Raw genomic sequence first — 17,929 nt, 5'->3', positions numbered from 1 at the left:
CTATATTATCATATTCAGCAAAAGAAAACAAATCACAGTATTATATATAATCCTTTCTTCAAGCTGTATCCAATGATTACTAGCTGTATTATTATAGAGGGATCTATGGGGACCGGAAGTGGCCCTGATTCTCCTAAATTACAAAAAATAATAATAATAATTTAAAGGCAAAAACTAAAATTTAAAGGTTAAAAAAAAAAGAAAAAAAAGAGAAAGGTATTTTTTGTTCAATTAATTTCTGTTCAAAATTTTTTTGACCCTTAATTCATCTCCAAATTGAAAGTTAGAGCCGTCCCTGTGTATTATATATCCTATTCCAGCAAAATAAAACAAAACACTATATTATAATCCTATCTTCAAGTGATCTTGGCAATTAATTTTGAAAAAAAAAATACTAAACAATTAAAATGTAAAAATACCCTTAAAAATAAAATGAAATAATTTTATTAAACAGCATTAGCATTTAGCCGCCACAACTTGGCCAAGGACGTACCCGTCGATTCAGAGCATGTGACAAGACAGAAGCGCGGACCGGACCCGCACCGGAGCGCCGTATAAAAATTCAATGTAGAAAATGTACAAAAATGCTTTGACAGCAGCGAAAACCACGTGCTTCATTCATATAGAGCAAAAAAAAAACAATCTAGTATGCTGTCAAACGCACTAGGCGACAGCTTAATAACAAAGAGACATGTACCCAACCAACTTTCCACGTGTTTGAACACTACTGGACCTTCAGAGTTTTTATGTGGAGACGGCTAGAACACTCGATGATGGGTTTCTTTGAAAGGTGAGAGAAAAGGGAGGCCACGAAATAAACTGATAGAAGAAAAAAGAAAGCAAAAGCCAAAAGGCATCTATCCACCGAGAGCACCCACCACAACCACATAGAAAGGTTGAGGTAAAAGTGGTGTGTGTAGGTGATGGATGGGGTCCACGTTTACTTATCCCCCACAAACAACCACATCCACGGCTTGGACAATTGAATATGAGACAATGAAATCTTTCCCAAAGGGGCCGCGAATATGCCAAGTTGACGGTGGAGAAACACTCTGCTACTCCACCATCTAACCTTTTTTTTTTTTTTTTTTTTTTTTTTTTTTAAGCATATTTTTATTTGGTTACTGTTTGATTTAATATCTCTATTCTCTACAATACTTTCCCGTCTCCATTTACATGCAGACATTCTAACCAATAACTTGACTTCCGCATCAAGATAACATAATATTAACTTGAGTCTCTCAAGTCAATTATTTTCTTTAGGCATAATCTCATGGTCAAGAGGCATTGGAGGACTATCAACAGACTCAAGTTATTCAAAACTAGGAGGACCACCCACTAGTAGTCGTGATGAATTTTAAGTGACAGTCATGTCACCTAATCATGTGAAATGAGTATACTTAAACTTCTTCTGAAGCGGAAGACAAATTTAATAAGATAAATTAAGTTTTTCTCTAAATTGGTTTTGGGGTATTTTTTATTTTAATTTAATATGCTAAATTGAAAAATTATATGTCAATTCAATAGACGGTAGAGAAAAATTAATTGTCAGGAATAACCGCACAGGATGAATATTACTAAAACATTTGGTCTTGTTTACACCGAGGAGGAGGGACAAAATTGGACGGTCCTCGTTGAGGATCTCCTGAAAAAGTGCACCGGATACGAAACATTATTGGTACGGCTATATAATAGAATGGTCCTGCGATGCATTCTAAAATTTCCTTGTGAGCCAAAAGGTCCATATGCCACACAGAACCAAGCACAAAGTCACAAACCCTAAATGCATTACTTTCTATAAACTACCCAAGCAGCCCTCACTACTCTTTTCCAATATTCGACGCACACTTACCGACTTTTCTCTCCTCTTGCATGGAATAAGGGCGGCTACTCTAATTCGCTTTGCCTTTTTTCTCATATATTTGTTTTTTTCTTGAAACATAAGTACGAGAAGGATGTCTCGCACGTGCTCGCAGTGCGGGAACAACGGCCACAACTCCCGGACGTGCACGGAGGCCAGCGGCGGCGGCGGCGGAGAGAACGCGATCATGCTGTTCGGCGTGCGTGTCACGGAAGGCAACTCGTTCAGGAAGAGCGCCAGTATGACCAATCTCTCCCAGTACGATCAGCAGCCTCAGGATTCCAACCCTGACTCCGGGTACGCTTCCGACGACGTCGTTCACCCCTCCGGCCGCAGCCGCGAGCGCAAGAGAGGTACTTACTTTCTTATCTTTCATCCGTTTATACTTTCGTTTTGTTTTGTTTGTTTGTTTCATTTTCTTCTTAATATATACTTTGGGTTGGTTTCGGTAAATTTTCAGATCTCTATTTTGATACCAAGCTGTTGGGAAATATTAAATTTAATAAGATTTTTGTGTATATATATATAGGGGTGCCATGGACGGAGGAGGAGCACAGGCTCTTCTTGCTGGGGTTGCAGAAGGTAGGGAAAGGAGATTGGAGAGGGATCTCTAGGAACTTTGTGAAAACGAGAACTCCAACTCAGGTGGCGAGCCATGCTCAGAAGTACTTTCTCCGCCGGACTAATCAGAATCGGAGACGCCGGAGATCTAGTCTCTTTGACATCACTGCCGACACGGTAATTAATATATCCCATAAATCATAAATGGTATTATTGGTTTGTTTTCCGAAACTGTTACATTCATGACGTAGAAATAGGACCACACCAGATAATAAATCTAAACGAAAATTTATAAATCTTTTTGGGTTTTTTTATGTGACAGTTTATGGGTTCGTCAATGGACGGGGATCAACTACTAGTCAACCCAGAAACTGCGCCGGTACCGAAGCCACTGCCACTTCTAAGCCATAGTCTTGGCGGATTTCCGCCGTCAACTTTTCCCGTGACGCTTGCTCCGGTGGTGGTGCCACTCGGTGGTGAAAACCCAGCGGAAAATCTCTCACTAGGACCCAACAGTCATATGAGGACGTCAAGCAAACCCATAAGGCCGAAACCGATTCTTCCAGTCCCTCCATCTTCGAAAATGGCTGAGCTTAATCTGAATCAGAAAACTTCCGCGGAGCTCCTGCCTTTGTCACTGAAGCTCTCTCCGGCATCGTCGGATGAGCAGCCGTCGCCGTCGACGCACACGTCAGCTTTTCAGGCCATGCCCGGGAACTTCAGTAGCGGTGGAGATAGCATCATCAGTGTTGCTTGAGGGAATATTATATGTTAAAGTCTGTGTGTAAAGGGTTGCGGTTCAAAGTTGGCATTAGATATGATAAGATTTAATTTAATTAGGATAATATTAGGTTAATTAGTTATTTAATTCCTTGCTTGTAAAGAATTAGATAAATTTAGTGAAGCTGGGATGTCGTTTTCTATGTAGTGGATTCTTGTTTAATTTGTCTAGTTTCTTTTGGGTCGAGATGATAGAGCACCAGGTACCCCTTCAGCTGCCTATCTCGTGTTGCTGCTTTCTTGGAGCTTCAACTTGGACAAATATCTGAAACCTGAATATATTCTTTAGCTTTATATGATAATCCTATTTATTTTGGTTTTTCTACAATGGAGAATGATTTAATTAGGATGTTTGCAGTGATTATTAATTCGAGAAAATGTTTTATTAACTTAATATATATATATATATATATATATATATATATATAGAGAGAGAGAGAGAGAGAGAGAGAGAGAGAGTTAAGGTTATCCTATATAGCCTTATATCCATGTTTCGACATGCAACATTTAGGGCTGATAATTTTTGACACGACCCGCAGGCCTGATATGAACCCAACACAAAATTAGCATGTTAGGGTTGAGAAATCTAATCCATTTAATTAAATGAATATTGTCACTTCTAATAAAAAGTAAAGGCTCTGTTTGTTAATGTGTTTAGAAGAATATTGTTTGTTTTTTATTTGAAAAAAGTGTTATAATGTAACATAAATATAAAAACTATAGTTTTGAATGTTTTGTGAGAATTCTATGTTTTGGATTGTTTATTAATGTTTTTGTTTTGAAGGTAGAATAAAGAAGAAAGGAAATGTTTATGTTTATGGTTTAGGGCTAATTATTTACATCATAGCAATTATTTACTATTATGAAAATTACTTTGATTATAATTACTACCTTACTCTTTTACCGTACTCATGCATGCGTGTATATAAATTGGAACAGTTATCTCCACTTTACAAGCCATTGTTCTTGGCTCATCAAAAGTACTGCTACTATTGTTTCTTTAGTCTTCACCGCATGCACCTCCTAAAGGCCAAAATCACACCCATCAATATTTTAAAAAATGCTGCTGTCACGGTTTGTGCTCTGATTCTTGATGCTTCCAAGACAATCAAGCTAGCATCTTGCAATTGTTTTTATCATTCAAATGTGCGAAAGAATTTATACTGTCTCAAAGCAGCAAAGAAAAGGACTAAAACGAACCTTTTGACGGGTTAAACCTTCTAAATTAAGTTATTCTCCCCCTTTTTTTAAGACTTCACTTGCCCTTAGCTATCACTAGCTTAATAGAATCCGTTAATATGCCATATATCGATCAATTATGGTGTAACACGTCATTTACAATAAATAATTAAAAGAAAAAACAAAAAAAAAATTGTGAAAATCTGCGTTCTCAAGGGGTAGTTTGACCACCTACCATTTGACTAAAAAGGATGGCTAACCATACTTTGCGTTTTTTTTTTTCTTTAAAAAAAAAAAAAAATAATAATTTTTAATATATTTATTTTTATTGTAAGTAACATGCTTAACATTAGTGTGAGTGGTATTGATGTGACACATTAATTAATAGATTATGTCCTCTTTTTAACGGTATGAAACCTATTTTTTTATTATTTTTTTCTTATTCGAACCAATTTTGAATTTATCCCTTTTACGTGTTTAAACCACAAAAACTCAATGAACTGTTGTTGAAGTGTAAGTTCCATGAGAAGATGTTGATCCCTTGGAACAAAGTATCCTCTAAACTAAATGAAGCAGGCACCAAGAGATACAGATATATAGATTATTCTACGAATTAGAAAGAAACTTGCCAGCCTTCTTCACCAAGAGTACTGCCCATGCGAGCACGTAAATGATAGAATATAGTTTCTTCTGAGTTGGACTGATACACTAAAGTGGCCATGTTAACGTACATTATGACAATATGACACATTAAATTTGAGGGGAAGAAAAAAAAAAGAAAAAAGAAGAAGCTTGATATTATAATCGCTAGAAAAGTTGTAAGAAACAAAGGACCATATGTAATTAACGAGAAGGACAAAAGAAGGCAACCAACAAGAGATAGAGAGTACTGAACAATTAATGAATATATAATTGATGTAGTTTTAGAGTATTGATATAAAGAGTTCTTATCTTTAAGGGGGAAACGAGCGTGCTAGCAGCCTGTGGATTCACGCTTGCTTAATCTCCATAGCTGGAATATATATATGAATTATTTTTCCCTACTTTGAATACTTTTCGCTAGAAAGGAATGATAAGGGAAGCAATAAAGTATATATCTTCTCAAAAGGATACTATTTTGAGTATATTTTATGCCAACAGATAACAACTTCTTGCATATATTATATGATAATCCATTTGGATTCAAGAAAGGTAAGCAAAATAACGTGTAGGATTTATCTTACAACAACATTAATCCTAATGATCACTATGTAATTCGTCAAACTTCAAATTATATTTCACTCTTTTCCTGCTTGCAACAAAGTAGATGGAGAAGGGGGAGGCAATATGTATGCAAAGCGTTTTGACGCAGTAATATTCCAATCATTTCGGTTCTTTTCATGTATCCTTTTAATATATATATTCTGCAGCTCTCTCATCGATATTGTTTTCACCGATCAAATATGATGAATTATCCTTTTCTGGGTCAATGAAGTAGGAAGAATACGGCTTTGAATTGCTCTCTGGGGGCTGGGAACTTTGCCTTCTTGGAAGTTGAGGCACCAAGGACCTTTGGCTGTCACTGTCACTGTCACAGGCACACGGTTTTTGTCAGCGGCTGTCTTTCTTAAGGTTGTTCCAAAATTCAAGACTTGCAAGAGAAAGAGATGAAAACTTAATGATGTTCGCCACCAACAACATGGATTTCTCACAAAGCGATTTCTTCATGCGACTGGTCTCAACATTTGTCATGGCAACCTATATATATGAACTTCAAACTATTCTCAATATATAACAGATGTAGCTACGAGAAAATAACAAAGAAGTTATTGAATTTAAATGGGTGCATGATTTTCACTGTGCCTTTCTAAAATGAAGCAATATTAATTGAAGTCACCAAATATGTTGCGCTCATTGGGAGCTATAGCTTGTCTCCTAAGAGCATACATATAGGATTGTAAATTTATTGTGCTAAACTTGGAGTATCCTCATGTGGAGGGGTTTATACAAGTTCCACGTATGCTGTTGTGCATCAGAGAAAGTAGGTCAAATTCTTTCAGAACACAAAGTGTTGTAGTAGAATGATAAGCAGAAGTGGCTTTCCGTTTCAAACTTTATATCATCTTTGAATATCCTGCAAAAAGCTGAGGGGATTTCAGTTTCAACTTTTTATCATCTTTGAATATCTTGCAAAAAGGCAAGGGGCACTGATTCTTACTCTAAGATGAGCTCTCTGAACTGTCTTTGTTGCGTAAGACGTGGTATTTTGCCAATGATTTTAAAAGCCAACATTCATAGAACACTCAAAATTACTTTATCCTTTTATAGTCTATAAAGTCGCACTCTAAAAAGCAATACAAACAAGCCCAAAAACACTTTGGGTCAAGATTCTTTGCTAATGCTTTTTCTCTTTCTTTAGTTTTGCTTTCTCATTGCTTCTCTGAGTTCTCTCCCCCTCGTTCATATCACATCATTTGGCAGTGGAAAAGATGGCTCTAATCAGGATCCCCCAGGGCCAGGTAATACTGAATGATTCTTTACATGCCATGGTCCCAATTCTTAAATGCTTGAATCTTCATCTTCATCAAGCACTATCCAAATTAACTCTAGATTTCAGCTTTTCTTTGCAGATTCTGGTAAACTAGACTTGAATAAATTAGTGAGCATATTTGTTAGCACCTAAGTCGAGCATAAGGGCAAGGCTATTTGTAGCTTACTTGGTTGCACATTAGAGTGAAAGGCCGTGGTTAACTTCCCCATGGGCCGAGATTTTTTTATTCTGATTAATTTATAACCCCCGAACCCCGGCCTAATAAGCCCTTCAAGGCCTGAAGCCCAATTCTGAATGAAAAGAAAGTCACCCCACCACACAGATTCTCTCATTTTAAATAAAGAGAATTGACAAAGTAAAGTTAGAGGCTAATATATCAATTTTTTTTATTTTTTTTTTAATTTCATAATTATTTTACAATTTCAACATGTTATATATATTTCAAGTACATAAGCCAACGACAAGGAGAACAAAACAAGCAAACTAAACAAGCTGAACAAAGGGAGGCATGGCATAAAAACTAATGCATGGGTTTTTATCATGTATCATATAGTATGTAGCATGATGAGAAATGCTTTGGGTACTAAATTTTTTATCAAAAAATTAGTATTAAATGATGTAAAGTTTATTCATTAGTACTCATAACATTTTTTTTTATTAATTATTTTAATTATCTTTAATGAATAGGCTTTACATTATTTCAGTACCCATCTCTTAGTAAAAAATTGACCTCTCTCTCTCTCACACACACACACTTTTTTTTTTTTTTTTTTTTTTTAAAAAAAGGACTGAAATAGTAGACTGTCCATCTTGGATTAAAAAACTATTAATTATGGCGGCTCTGGTAAGCAAAGACTCTCCCCTGAAGGCTGAATGGCTAGAAATACTTGATTAATCAAAGCTAATTTTAACTTTCAACGTTCCCCTTTTTCTGGGTAAATATAATAATAATAATAATAATAATAATGAATAATAAGGAACTAGAACGTGTTTGTCACAAAGACCTCCCAACTAGGTGCTTCCCCCCAGTCACTGCAAACGTCGCTCTCGGTCACTCTCTGAAGTTCTGAACAGTAAACGCCGTCGTTTATACATTTCTTAAAACCCAAACAAACAAAAAATAATTAAAAGTTTCCACTGGCGGTCAAAACTCAAAAAGCTGGGATTCTGTGTGTTAGCGTACTGAGCACAGTCACTGGCCGCCAATCCCCATATCCTCTCCTTTACCCACCTTCTCCGCCTCCACCACTGGTTTGTAGCTCAAGGCTCTAACAAACACACAGCAAAAGAAGAAGATCCAAACAGGGCCTTAGAAGTCTGGGGCCATGAAGATTCTGGTTCCTTTTCTAGCTTCAGTCTTGCTATTGAGCTACTTTTCGTGCAATTACGCAGAAGACGACGTGAAGTGCCTGGAGGGCGTCAAGCGCGCGCTCTCTGACCCGGCCAACAAGCTCAGCTCCTGGACATTCACCAACACGTCCGTCGCCTCAATCTGCAAGCTCGAGGGCGTGGCGTGCTGGAATGAGAAGGAGAACCGCCTTATTAGCCTCGAGCTTCGGTCGATGCAGCTCGCCGGCGAGCTTCCGGAGTCCCTCAAGTACTGTCAGAGCCTCCAGATGCTCGATCTCTCCGGAAACGCACTCGCCGGCCCCATCCCTCCTCAAATCTGCCTTTGGCTGCCCTATCTCGTAAACCTAGATCTTTCCGGCAATCGTCTCTCCGGCCCGATCCCTCCGGAGATCGCCGATTGTAAGTTCCTCAACACCTTGGACTTGAGTAGCAATCGCCTCTACGGTTCGATCCCCTACGGTCTCGGCCGCTTAGATCGCTTGAAGCAGTTCTCCTTTGCCGACAACGACCTCTCGGGCTCTGTACCGTCAGACTTGGGGAAATTTAACGAATCGTACTTTGACGGGAACGGTGGGCTCTGCGGAAAGCCCCTCGGGTCCAAATGCGGTGGACTGAGCAGCAAAAGCCTCGCCATTATAGTCGCCGCCGGCGTAATCGGCGCCGCGGGGTCGCTGTTTTTAGGATTCTTGGTTTGGTGGTGGTTCTTCGTGAGGGCAAGTGGGGAAAAGCGACGCTACAGTGTTGGTGCTAAGGGAGATGGTAGCTGGGTCGAGCTACTCAGGTCATACAAGCTTCTCCAAGTCTCTTTGTTTCAGAAACCCATTGTCAAAGTCAGGTTGGCCGATTTGTTGGCTGCGACGAACAATTTCAACTCCGAGAACATCGTGATCTCGACAAGAACAGGGGTTTCGTATAAGGCGGTGTTGCCGGACGGGTCGGCCCTCGCGATCAAGAGGCTCAATAATTGCAAGCTTAGCGAGAAGCAATTCAGGTCGGAGATGAACAGGTTGGGGCAGCTAAGGCATCCCAATTTAGTGCCTTTGTTGGGTTTCTGTGTGGTGGAGGAAGAGAAGCTTTTGGTGTACAAGCACATGTTTAATGGGACCTTGTATTCCCAATTGCACGGCAGTGGCAATGTTAACAGCCAGTACGGTTTTCTGGACTGGCCGACGAGGCTAAGGATTGGGGTGGGTGCGGCCAGAGGGCTTGCTTGGCTTCACCATGTGTGTCAGCCGCCATATTTGCACCAAAACATTAGCTCCAATGTGGTTCTTCTCGATTATGATTTTGAAGCTCGGATAACGGATTTTGGATTGGCTCGGCTTGTGGGATCTCGTGATTCTGATGATAGCTCGTATGTGAATGGTGATTTGGGCGAGCTTGGTTATGTGGCTCCCGAGTACTCGAGCACAATGGTTGCGTCGTGGAAAGGTGATGTTTATGGTTTTGGGGTAGTGCTTTTGGAGTTGGTGACGGGGCAGAAGCCTCTTGAAGTCACCAATGCAGGGGAGGGATATAAGGGGAGTTTGGTGGATTGGGTCAGTCACTTGTTGATCGCTGGTGGGAGCAAGGACGCCATTGATAAGGCTCTGAGTGGAAAAGGTCACGATGATGAGATTGTGCAGCTCATGAGGGTTGCTTGTAACTGTGTGGCTTCTAGGCCCAAGGATAGGCCTTCTATGTACCAGGTTTATGAGTCATTGAAGAGCATGGCAGAAAGACATGGTTTCTCTGAACAGTATGATGAATTCTCGATGATCTTTCGCAAACAAGATCCTGACTATAAGGAGTAGCCTAGGTTGGGAAAAGTTCACAAGCACAAAAACAAAAAAGGGGCACTTGCATGCTCTGAGAATTGCAGCATTAGGGCATCTCTGGATTTTATGTCATAATCTGAAACGCATTTTCAGCAATTGGTATGGTTTCCACTTGAGCATGATTCCCTGTTGTAATGCCTCGTTTGTTGTTGGACATTTCTGTATCGTACAAGAAGCATTATGCGCTGTTGCTTTTATTTGGGAAAAGTTCTGTTTTTGTTTTGGATAAAATGGCTTCTGAATGAATCATTGTGGTTTGTAACATGCTGTTCTGAACACTTTGTCAATTTAGGCTGAACATGTATGATGTCCAACGGGCAAGAGGGAATTTTTATTTGTCTAGTTTTATTGCCAAACATGATTTATCCTGTTAAGTTCAGCTTTCTGAGCTAGTTTGATAGAATTATTTGTAAGAAATAATTCCCTGTTTGTTAACCAACAACCAATGTTGATTGTTAGAACGGGAAGTAAAATTGGCTCCCTTTGTTAAATTTTTTGTTTTTTATTCTCTTCTCAAAACAAAAATAGGAACAAACAACTTGAACACAAAAATCCTAAAAATACAAAAAACTTACCTTTATATTACATAAGAATTGCCTTTTCAAACCAAAAACAAAAAAAAAAAACACCCTTCAAAACACATTAACAAACAAAGCCAATTATGTTCTTTGAGCTAATGATATTGTTTATATGATATTTGCTCCAAAAAAAAAAAAAAAATCATATTTGTGTTGTCTGTGTAGGACCAGAATTCTGTTGTGGGTGTTGGAACTTGTAACTTTGCTTTGATTGTGAAGCTTGAAAGATTTGGTGGAAATTTTGGTTAACCAACATGCAGGGAAAGAGGGTGTTCAATCTATTTCGGTCAAAATTCAGTAGTGAAGCAAACGTAAAGGTGTTCTTAGATTTCCCAAAGATGCAAAAACCATTGGGCAACTTGGTCATAAATAATAATTACAATATAGAGGCTCCCTGAGGCTTTGACCCCATAGCCATAGGGGGTCCGACAAGTAATGTCTGATTTGCAATAAACTCTATTAAATTACAGGTTTCACTAAAAATAAAAAAGTTATGCCTAATGGGCAAGATATGGTAAGTGTGTATTTGTTACGAGGGATTTTGGAAGTACGGAAGAGGAAATAAAGAAAAAAGGGGGAGTGGATTAGAGTTTTTCACTATTTGGTATGAGAGAATAGGAAAGAAAGTTTTTTTTATTTTTTTGGTATTTGTATTTGGAGGGTTGTGTTTTTAGGTTGTTGGTTAACAAACAGGATCTGTTTTCCACCTAGGAAAATAGGAAGGATTTTGAATAAGACAAAAAACAATTGTGACACTAACAAATTACCCTTATTATTAATTTTAAGATCAATAAATAAGGATTTTTTTTTTTTTGTGAGAAATAAATAAGGATGTATTATGCAATAATAATTTAATATATATAATATATTTTTTTTCCTTCCCCCTGTTCTTTCTAGCTAGCGAACAAGGGAAGGAAAGGCACGTATGTTTTCAATTCATCCTTTCTTTTCTGTCTTTTTGGTCCTTTTCTCTCCTCCTATATAAGCATAACCATCCAATACCTCTCTGCCAAAAAGACAACAAAAAAAGAAAAAAGAAAAAAGAAAGTTGACATGACATGTAGAGCACGGCTATAATGGCATTTACTTAAAATATGCCACGAGCTCTGTGGGCTGCCTCGCCCACTATGGCAGTGTGGGCATAATTGCGTAGAGCCTAGAGACATTGGTGCAAATTAGAAGTCGTTTTGTACGTAGCATTGAATGAAACAATGATATATAGAAGCAGAATTCTCGTGATAACATTAACGTTTGTGTGCAGGAGAGTTTTAATTAAGTAACGGCCTGCATTATCTGGGATCCTTTTGGGGCCCATGAATGGACCCTTACTCAACCCATCTCTGCCATGTGGGTCAGGTATGCAGATTGTACATTAGCCCCTCTGTTGACCACATGTTCCTGACCCTACCATCCAGAAGCCAGAAGCCAGAAGCCCCTCAGAGATTTTAATTTAATCAACGGCAAGTTTCTCTGCTAGGAGTAGGAAGGGAGATGGTCACTTTGCTTGTAGCTTAAATGTTGATGAAATTATGAAAGCCTTTTGTATGTGGGTTTGGTGGAGGGACCTCCAAATTCATTTTTAGCTTCTGTTTGCACTCTGCACGGTTAAATGCAACGCTCTTCTAGTGACAAAAATACGAAGAAAAAAAAAGAAAAGAAAAGAGTGTTAAGCTCATTGGTTATAGCATATTGTCTTGTTAAATTAGTCGTTTCTCATTTTGTATTTGAAAGCATATTTAATTAGTTACAATTCTCTTTTTCATTCGAATTGAGAGTGAGAAAGACGTCTTTTTTGTAACTCTTTCCCCTCTTCAATTAACAATAATTAAAAAAAAAAAAAAGTGTTAAGTTCATTGCCAACCGCCATTAACGGATGAAGGTTTTGCAATGGTTCGAGTTCGTATTATTTGTCCTCCATTTTGTACATGATCAATTGGGGACTCTATGCTGCACTCTAAGCTCACTCACTCAATATTTGTCTGCCATTATTGGACATGATCCTTGATTACAAGGGTAGACCTACGCACAAGGCTTTGGTGGGACTCCAATGAAATTAAAATAAAGCCTCAAATAGCCATAGTATAATTGCTTCTTCTTTTTTTTATTAAAAAAATTAAGGCCTGGTAAAGAAATTAGTCAATACTCTTTAATTAGGCTTCAATTATGGTAAAATACAATTACAAGATATTGAAACTTCAGAGAAAAAATCATGTCTTTTTCATTTCGGTGAAAATCGATTTTACTATATGAACCGCTCCTCTAAAATTATGGCTTTTACTACAATAACGTTATCATAAAACTAAGGGGTATTATGTCAATAACAGAAATTATCTGGTGTTAAATGAATAGTCCATCCATAAAATTAAGAAGAAGCCGGGTAAAAAGTATATATATATAAAATAAAATAAATAAAAAAAAAGGGTCCAGAAATAGCAATTGCGGGGAGAATTTGGGAATTAAAGAAAAAAAAGGCAAGAAAGTCATCGAACTGAAAATCCAGAAAATCAGTGAAGCCCAGGAGAAGCAGAAGCCACAAAGAGGGCCAAGCAATGATTTCAAATTCACCACTGTTTCTCCTCTTCTTCCTTTCCATCGCTGTGCAAACCCTAGGGCTCCAAACGTAATTGCCTATACTCTCTTCCCTCTCTGCGTATATGTAGGTGTTGATATGTGTAAGTTAATCTGATCTAGTGCAATTGAAGTTCAATTTGTTTGTGTTTTTGGGATTTGATATGCGCAGAATTGGTGGAAGTGAGAAATGGATTGGTGGGCGCAGAGTTCTGCTGAGTTTCAAAGAAACCCCTCGGGGAAGTAACGCTACCTTTGAATGCTCTCCTTCCGGTCCCTGCGTTCCCTGCCTCTACTCCGAAAAGGTTTTTATTTTTATTATTCGCTCTCATTTTTTTTATTACAAAATTGAAGCTTCTTTCTCACAAATTGGATTTGTGTACAAATTGTAGTAACTATTGATTTAAGGTGTGCATATGTTAGGACTTGAACTACTTTAACTGATTTCTAGCTATAGATTCTATTATCGAATACACGTTGTTAATAATTCTGTTGGAATTCTGGTGTTATACAATGTGATCGTTGTGAATTTTGTCCAAGTCACGATTATTAAAGGAAAACTCAGTATTTATAGAACTTCTTGATGGTGCTGACCTTTTCGGAGTTGGGTTAACGATGTCTGCTGGTGTATTGGATATGAAATCTTTTGGCAAACTAGAAACAATTGAATGATATGGTGGGTTTCATTGAAATTAGGACTTCTTAAGTGATATAATGTGAAATGGCAAGCAAGAATGGAATGCGGTTGGATGCCTATGAAAGTTGAACCAGTTTCTGCTACTTCAGTGTAAAAGAAATGGAGCTTTTAAACACCATATACTTGCCCGTAACAATCAATCGTTGACCCTCATCACCAAATTTAAGTAGGAGTCGAGTCATATAACAATTCTCAAGATGCATATATACATTTCTTCCCCACCCAAAAGGAGTCCCTGTGAATCTTCTATAACCTTACTTCCACTTGCCCTAGGACATGGAGTAGAGACATTACAATAGGCACCCATGTGTGCTTGAGTTCTTTGGATTCCTGACTTTATCTTATTTCCTACACCTCTAATACTACTTCTGAACTGACTTTTCCTTCTAAGATGCAACTAAACAATGTGTTAATGAGGAAACTGGTAGCCGGTGCATGAAATTCAATATTAGCTAAGCCCCATTACTTCTTCGCCAGCTGCCTTTCCTACTTGGAGCAACCATGTTCTGATTCTCATTTTGTACAGTATTAGCTATCCACAACCTAGGTATATTGAAAATAAACTGCTCCTCATAATTTCCAGTGTGAATAATCATATAATTCGTTGTATACGCACTGCTTCACTTTTCTCGCATCTCATATTTACTGTCTGCATGTCACTTAACTATCATGTAGAACGATGAAAAGTATCGATGCAGCGAGACTGGCTATCGTATTCCTTTGAAATGCATAGAAATTAAAGATAATTTGAAGGACGCAAATGGGAAAAGTTCTCATAACCGTCGATCTACTCTGGAAATCTCTGACAACAGTGCAAAACTACACATGGTATCGCATGATGCCAAAGAACTCACCACTTCAATGAGACATAGAAGTTTACTGGGTGATCCATCAACGTCAGAGAATGGACAGCAAGCTTATATTACTTATAGAAGCTGTATTCCTGCAGTTAATGAAGAGAAGTTGTCAGTGCTTGGGTTTGAGGTATGTGTGTTATCCTTTGGTACCCCTCTTTTATTGTAGCACCTCATTAGTTCATAGGCTTGATTAATTTGGCATAAATAACATCATATGGTGATCACAGTGTTATTCTTTAACTTGGAACTATAGGTAGACAAGTTAAAGGGTATTGTCCTATTTACATGTGATCAGTCAAATCTTCTGCGCTATGGGTCTATTTTTGTTGTGGCCTGCTAGTCTCAATGCTTTGGTTTCAAGCAGAATGTGCACTTATAATCCATATGGGGACAGTTGAACACCTGTAATATATTGCTTCACAAGAAGGGTTTTTTACATTCAAGCCATAGTCTTTTGTTTTAGGCGGTTGATTGCTATTATGCTTCTTCATTTTAAACTTATGCGTATTACAATGTCGAGCTTCTGTATTATGGCTCATGTTTTTACTTTTTTCTTTTTGCTGATTGTTGTGATCCATTAAGTTAGTTAACCAAAGAGTATTGAGTATCAAAAGGCAAACATATCAAAACATGAAAGTTCTTGTGAGAAGACGTGTAAGAAGGCCCATTCTTTCTGTGTCTGGGGACATGAACTTATATAAAGACAGAAAAACATCAAATCAAGATATCTGGAGATCATCATAACTGACCTTTCTAAATAGTGAACTTTGTGGATGACAACATGATTACATGCCTGTGTTGATGCACATTTTCTATACCACTCTGGACAGGGGATCGTGTTGTGTTTGTTACTCATTAGCGGTTCAATTGTATACTTCAAAAGAAAGCAGGCCATAGCCATGACAGCTTTTGGAGGGAGGATCCAGACCAACTCCAGATTTTAATTCAGAAACCCCGTGGTATAAGACTTCATTTGAAGCCAATTCTTAATGGTCACCGAGTAATGTTACACTAGTGATTTTAGAAAGAATCAAGCCAAGTGTTCATTGTTTGCTGCCCACAGTTTGTTTCTGTTTCCTTGAGCAAAATGATGTTTTTTGTATTTCTTCTGTAATATATCGAGTCATAATGAGAGGGTGATTTAGTTCTCTTTTTTTTTTTTTTTATAAGTCATACATGTTCTAACAGTCTTTACTTTGCAATTAGAAGGCAAAATTTTCAATCCTGATATGATATGCTAGGCAGAAAGGAGTACGTTCATTTATCACTTACTCGTGTTTATAGCCTCCAAGTGCATAGATGCCAACCAATGGTTTTGTAGCTTGACGATATTTCTCTTACCTTTCGAGGAGGTCTGGAATATAAAATTTGTTGGAATTTATACGTTTATATATATATATTGGTTTAAAGAAAAAAGTGCGTAGATAATGTATCACTACATATAACAATCTGGTTAATCCTTAGCATGTTTAGTATCCGAATTGAAGATCAGATCAATGAAGTCGTGGGCCCCAAGTGTAAAACAATTTTGGAGAGTTGGTTCACATACTTTCTTTGTTGCATTTGATGTTGTGTTGGAATTATATTTTCCTCCGGGTAATGTTTTGTTTGGTTATTGAGATTCGGTGCGGTTCAATACTGCAACAGTACAATAATTCTAAGTCGGACTCATTTTAATAAAAGGATGCGATCGTGACAATACATAAGAAAGCAGAAAGCGAAAGAAATGGTGGTTTATAATGTAAGGGATGTCTACTAAGGTAATCGTGACAACACATAAGAAAGAGAAAGAAATGATGGTTTACAATGCAAACAATGACTATTAGAGTTGATGAACCTCTTTGGCCACAGATATTGTATGGCCGCTTAACAGTGTTACCATTTGAGCCTTTCAATTTAAATAAAAAATATTACACCATATTTCAATCTATATTTGGTGAAAGGATTTTAAGTTGGAAGTTGTAAACCATTATTGTTGTTGTTTTTTTTCTTTTTTTTTTTCGTGTAAAACACTTTTATTTAAGAGAGATCAAAATGCACCATCGACGTCCCCTTCTCTTTTGTTTGTAGTTGCTCAAAAGAATAAAAATAATAAATAATTGCACTATCGACGTCATTCACATGTGCATGCGAGAATCAATGTAATATTATATAGAGGTAAATGCAAAATTGGTTTATGGTTGGTTTAATTTACAAATCACTTCCTTTCTGTAGTTTAAAAAACAATTTATAGGTCCTTAGGGCAGGCCAAAATAACATTTTACTCCCTAAACTTATTTTCCGTTAAATGACTTAACGGAAACCTTTACATTGCCACGTCACACTCAATAAAAATAAGACACGTGTTCTTTTTTATTTATGCTTTTAAAAAATGACAAATAAGCTTGTCCATGTCATTTTGAGGCTCCAACACACTCCACGTCAAATTAAATAAACATAATCCCTCTAGATCCCCTGTACCACCGTCGTCTTCATCTTCCCCAACGATTTTTGCCGTCGTCTTCATCTTCCGATGGGTGTGATCTTCGATATGTGAGTTACTCTGAAATTTTTGAGCATTTGCGTTTTTGGATTAGTGCATTTTTTGGCAGTCTTTGTATGAAAATTCAGATTTGTTTTTGGGCATTGAAGCATCTTCAAAAATTGTTTCCGAGTATCAGAAACAATCTATTCCTCTCTCTCTGTGTCGTGTTTTTTTGGGGAAGATGAAGACAACGGCGGTAAGAATCGGTGAGAAAGATGAAGACAACGGTATGAAGATGAAGATGAATACGACGGCAAGAATCGTTGAGGAAGATGAAGACGACGGCAAGAATCATAGGGGAAGATGAAGACAACTGTGGCACAGGAGATATAGAGGGATTATGTTTATTTAATTTGACATAGAGTGTGTATTGGAGCCTCAAAATGTGATGAAAAAACTTATTTGTCATTTTTTAAAAGTATAAATAAAAAAGAACACATATCTTATTTTTATTGGGTGTGATGTGACAATGTAACAGTTTCCGTTAAGTCATGAGTTTAAGGAGTAAAATTTTATTTTGGCCTACCCTAAGGACCTATAAATTATTTTTTAAACCACAGAGAGTAATTTGTAAATTATGCTAATTACATGGACCAATTTTACATTTAACCCTATGGATTTGGCTTC

The 17,929-nt window shown here is 37.6% G+C and overlaps 3 protein-coding genes across 5 annotated transcripts; all 3 read left to right on the top strand.

Moving 5' to 3' along the window:
- Positions 1–1,759: 1,759 nt before the first annotated feature.
- Positions 1,760–3,530, top strand: LOC132178782 (myb-like transcription factor family protein). Its single transcript, XM_059591333.2, has 3 exons — positions 1,760–2,214; positions 2,391–2,599; positions 2,745–3,530. Exons 1-3 carry the CDS (start codon positions 1,956–1,958, stop codon positions 3,177–3,179), a joined length of 903 nt encoding a protein of 300 aa, XP_059447316.2. The 5' UTR covers positions 1,760–1,955; the 3' UTR covers positions 3,180–3,530.
- A 4,513-nt stretch (positions 3,531–8,043) lies between these two features.
- Positions 8,044–12,256, top strand: LOC132178748 (putative inactive receptor kinase At1g27190). 3 transcript variants are annotated; one of them, XM_088516110.1, is made up of 2 exons: positions 8,044–10,177; positions 11,918–12,256. In XM_088516110.1, the coding sequence occupies exon 1, from the start codon at positions 8,237–8,239 to the stop codon at positions 10,052–10,054; it is 1,818 nt and encodes a 605-aa protein (XP_088372236.1). In that variant the 5' UTR covers positions 8,044–8,236; the 3' UTR covers positions 10,055–10,177; positions 11,918–12,256. The 3 variants fall into 3 exon arrangements, with proteins under 3 accessions (XP_088372236.1, XP_088372237.1, XP_088372235.1); XM_088516111.1 differs by lacking the exon at positions 11,918–12,256 and adding an exon at positions 10,828–11,220; XM_088516109.1 differs by lacking the exon at positions 11,918–12,256 and adding an exon at positions 10,822–11,220.
- Positions 12,257–13,110: 854 nt separating this feature from the next.
- Positions 13,111–15,932, top strand: LOC132178933 (structural polyprotein). Its single transcript, XM_059591519.2, has 4 exons — positions 13,111–13,276; positions 13,397–13,529; positions 14,597–14,905; positions 15,609–15,932. Exons 1-4 carry the CDS (start codon positions 13,206–13,208, stop codon positions 15,720–15,722), a joined length of 627 nt encoding a protein of 208 aa, XP_059447502.1. The 5' UTR covers positions 13,111–13,205; the 3' UTR covers positions 15,723–15,932.
- The last annotated feature ends 1,997 nt before the right edge of the window (positions 15,933–17,929 follow it).

Source organism: Corylus avellana, chromosome 4, assembly GCF_965113065.1.
Source record: "Corylus avellana chromosome 4, dhCorAvel1.hap1.2, whole genome shotgun sequence".
In the NCBI taxonomy this organism is placed as follows: Eukaryota; Viridiplantae; Streptophyta; class Magnoliopsida; order Fagales; family Betulaceae; genus Corylus; species Corylus avellana.
Note: the sequence above shows the minus strand (reverse complement) of the source record. Positions and strands in the feature narration are given on the sequence as shown.

Excerpts from the sequence above, each read along its gene's own strand:
- LOC132178782 (XM_059591333.2), top strand. The coding sequence starts at position 1,956 with ATGTCTCGCACGTGCTCGCAGTGCGGGAACAACGGCCACAACTCCCGG. Across the intron at positions 2,215-2,390 it reads CAGCCGCGAGCGCAAGAGAG|GGGTGCCATGGACGGAGGAG; the intron begins GTACTTACTTTC and ends ATATATATATAG. Across the intron at positions 2,600-2,744 it reads TTGACATCACTGCCGACACG|TTTATGGGTTCGTCAATGGA; the intron begins GTAATTAATATA and ends TTTATGTGACAG.
- LOC132178748 (XM_088516110.1), top strand. The coding sequence starts at position 8,237 with ATGAAGATTCTGGTTCCTTTTCTAGCTTCAGTCTTGCTATTGAGCTAC.
- LOC132178933 (XM_059591519.2), top strand. The coding sequence starts at position 13,206 with ATGATTTCAAATTCACCACTGTTTCTCCTCTTCTTCCTTTCCATCGCT. Across the intron at positions 13,277-13,396 it reads CAAACCCTAGGGCTCCAAAC|AATTGGTGGAAGTGAGAAAT; the intron begins GTAATTGCCTAT and ends TGATATGCGCAG. Across the intron at positions 13,530-14,596 it reads CCTGCCTCTACTCCGAAAAG|AACGATGAAAAGTATCGATG; the intron begins GTTTTTATTTTT and ends ACTATCATGTAG.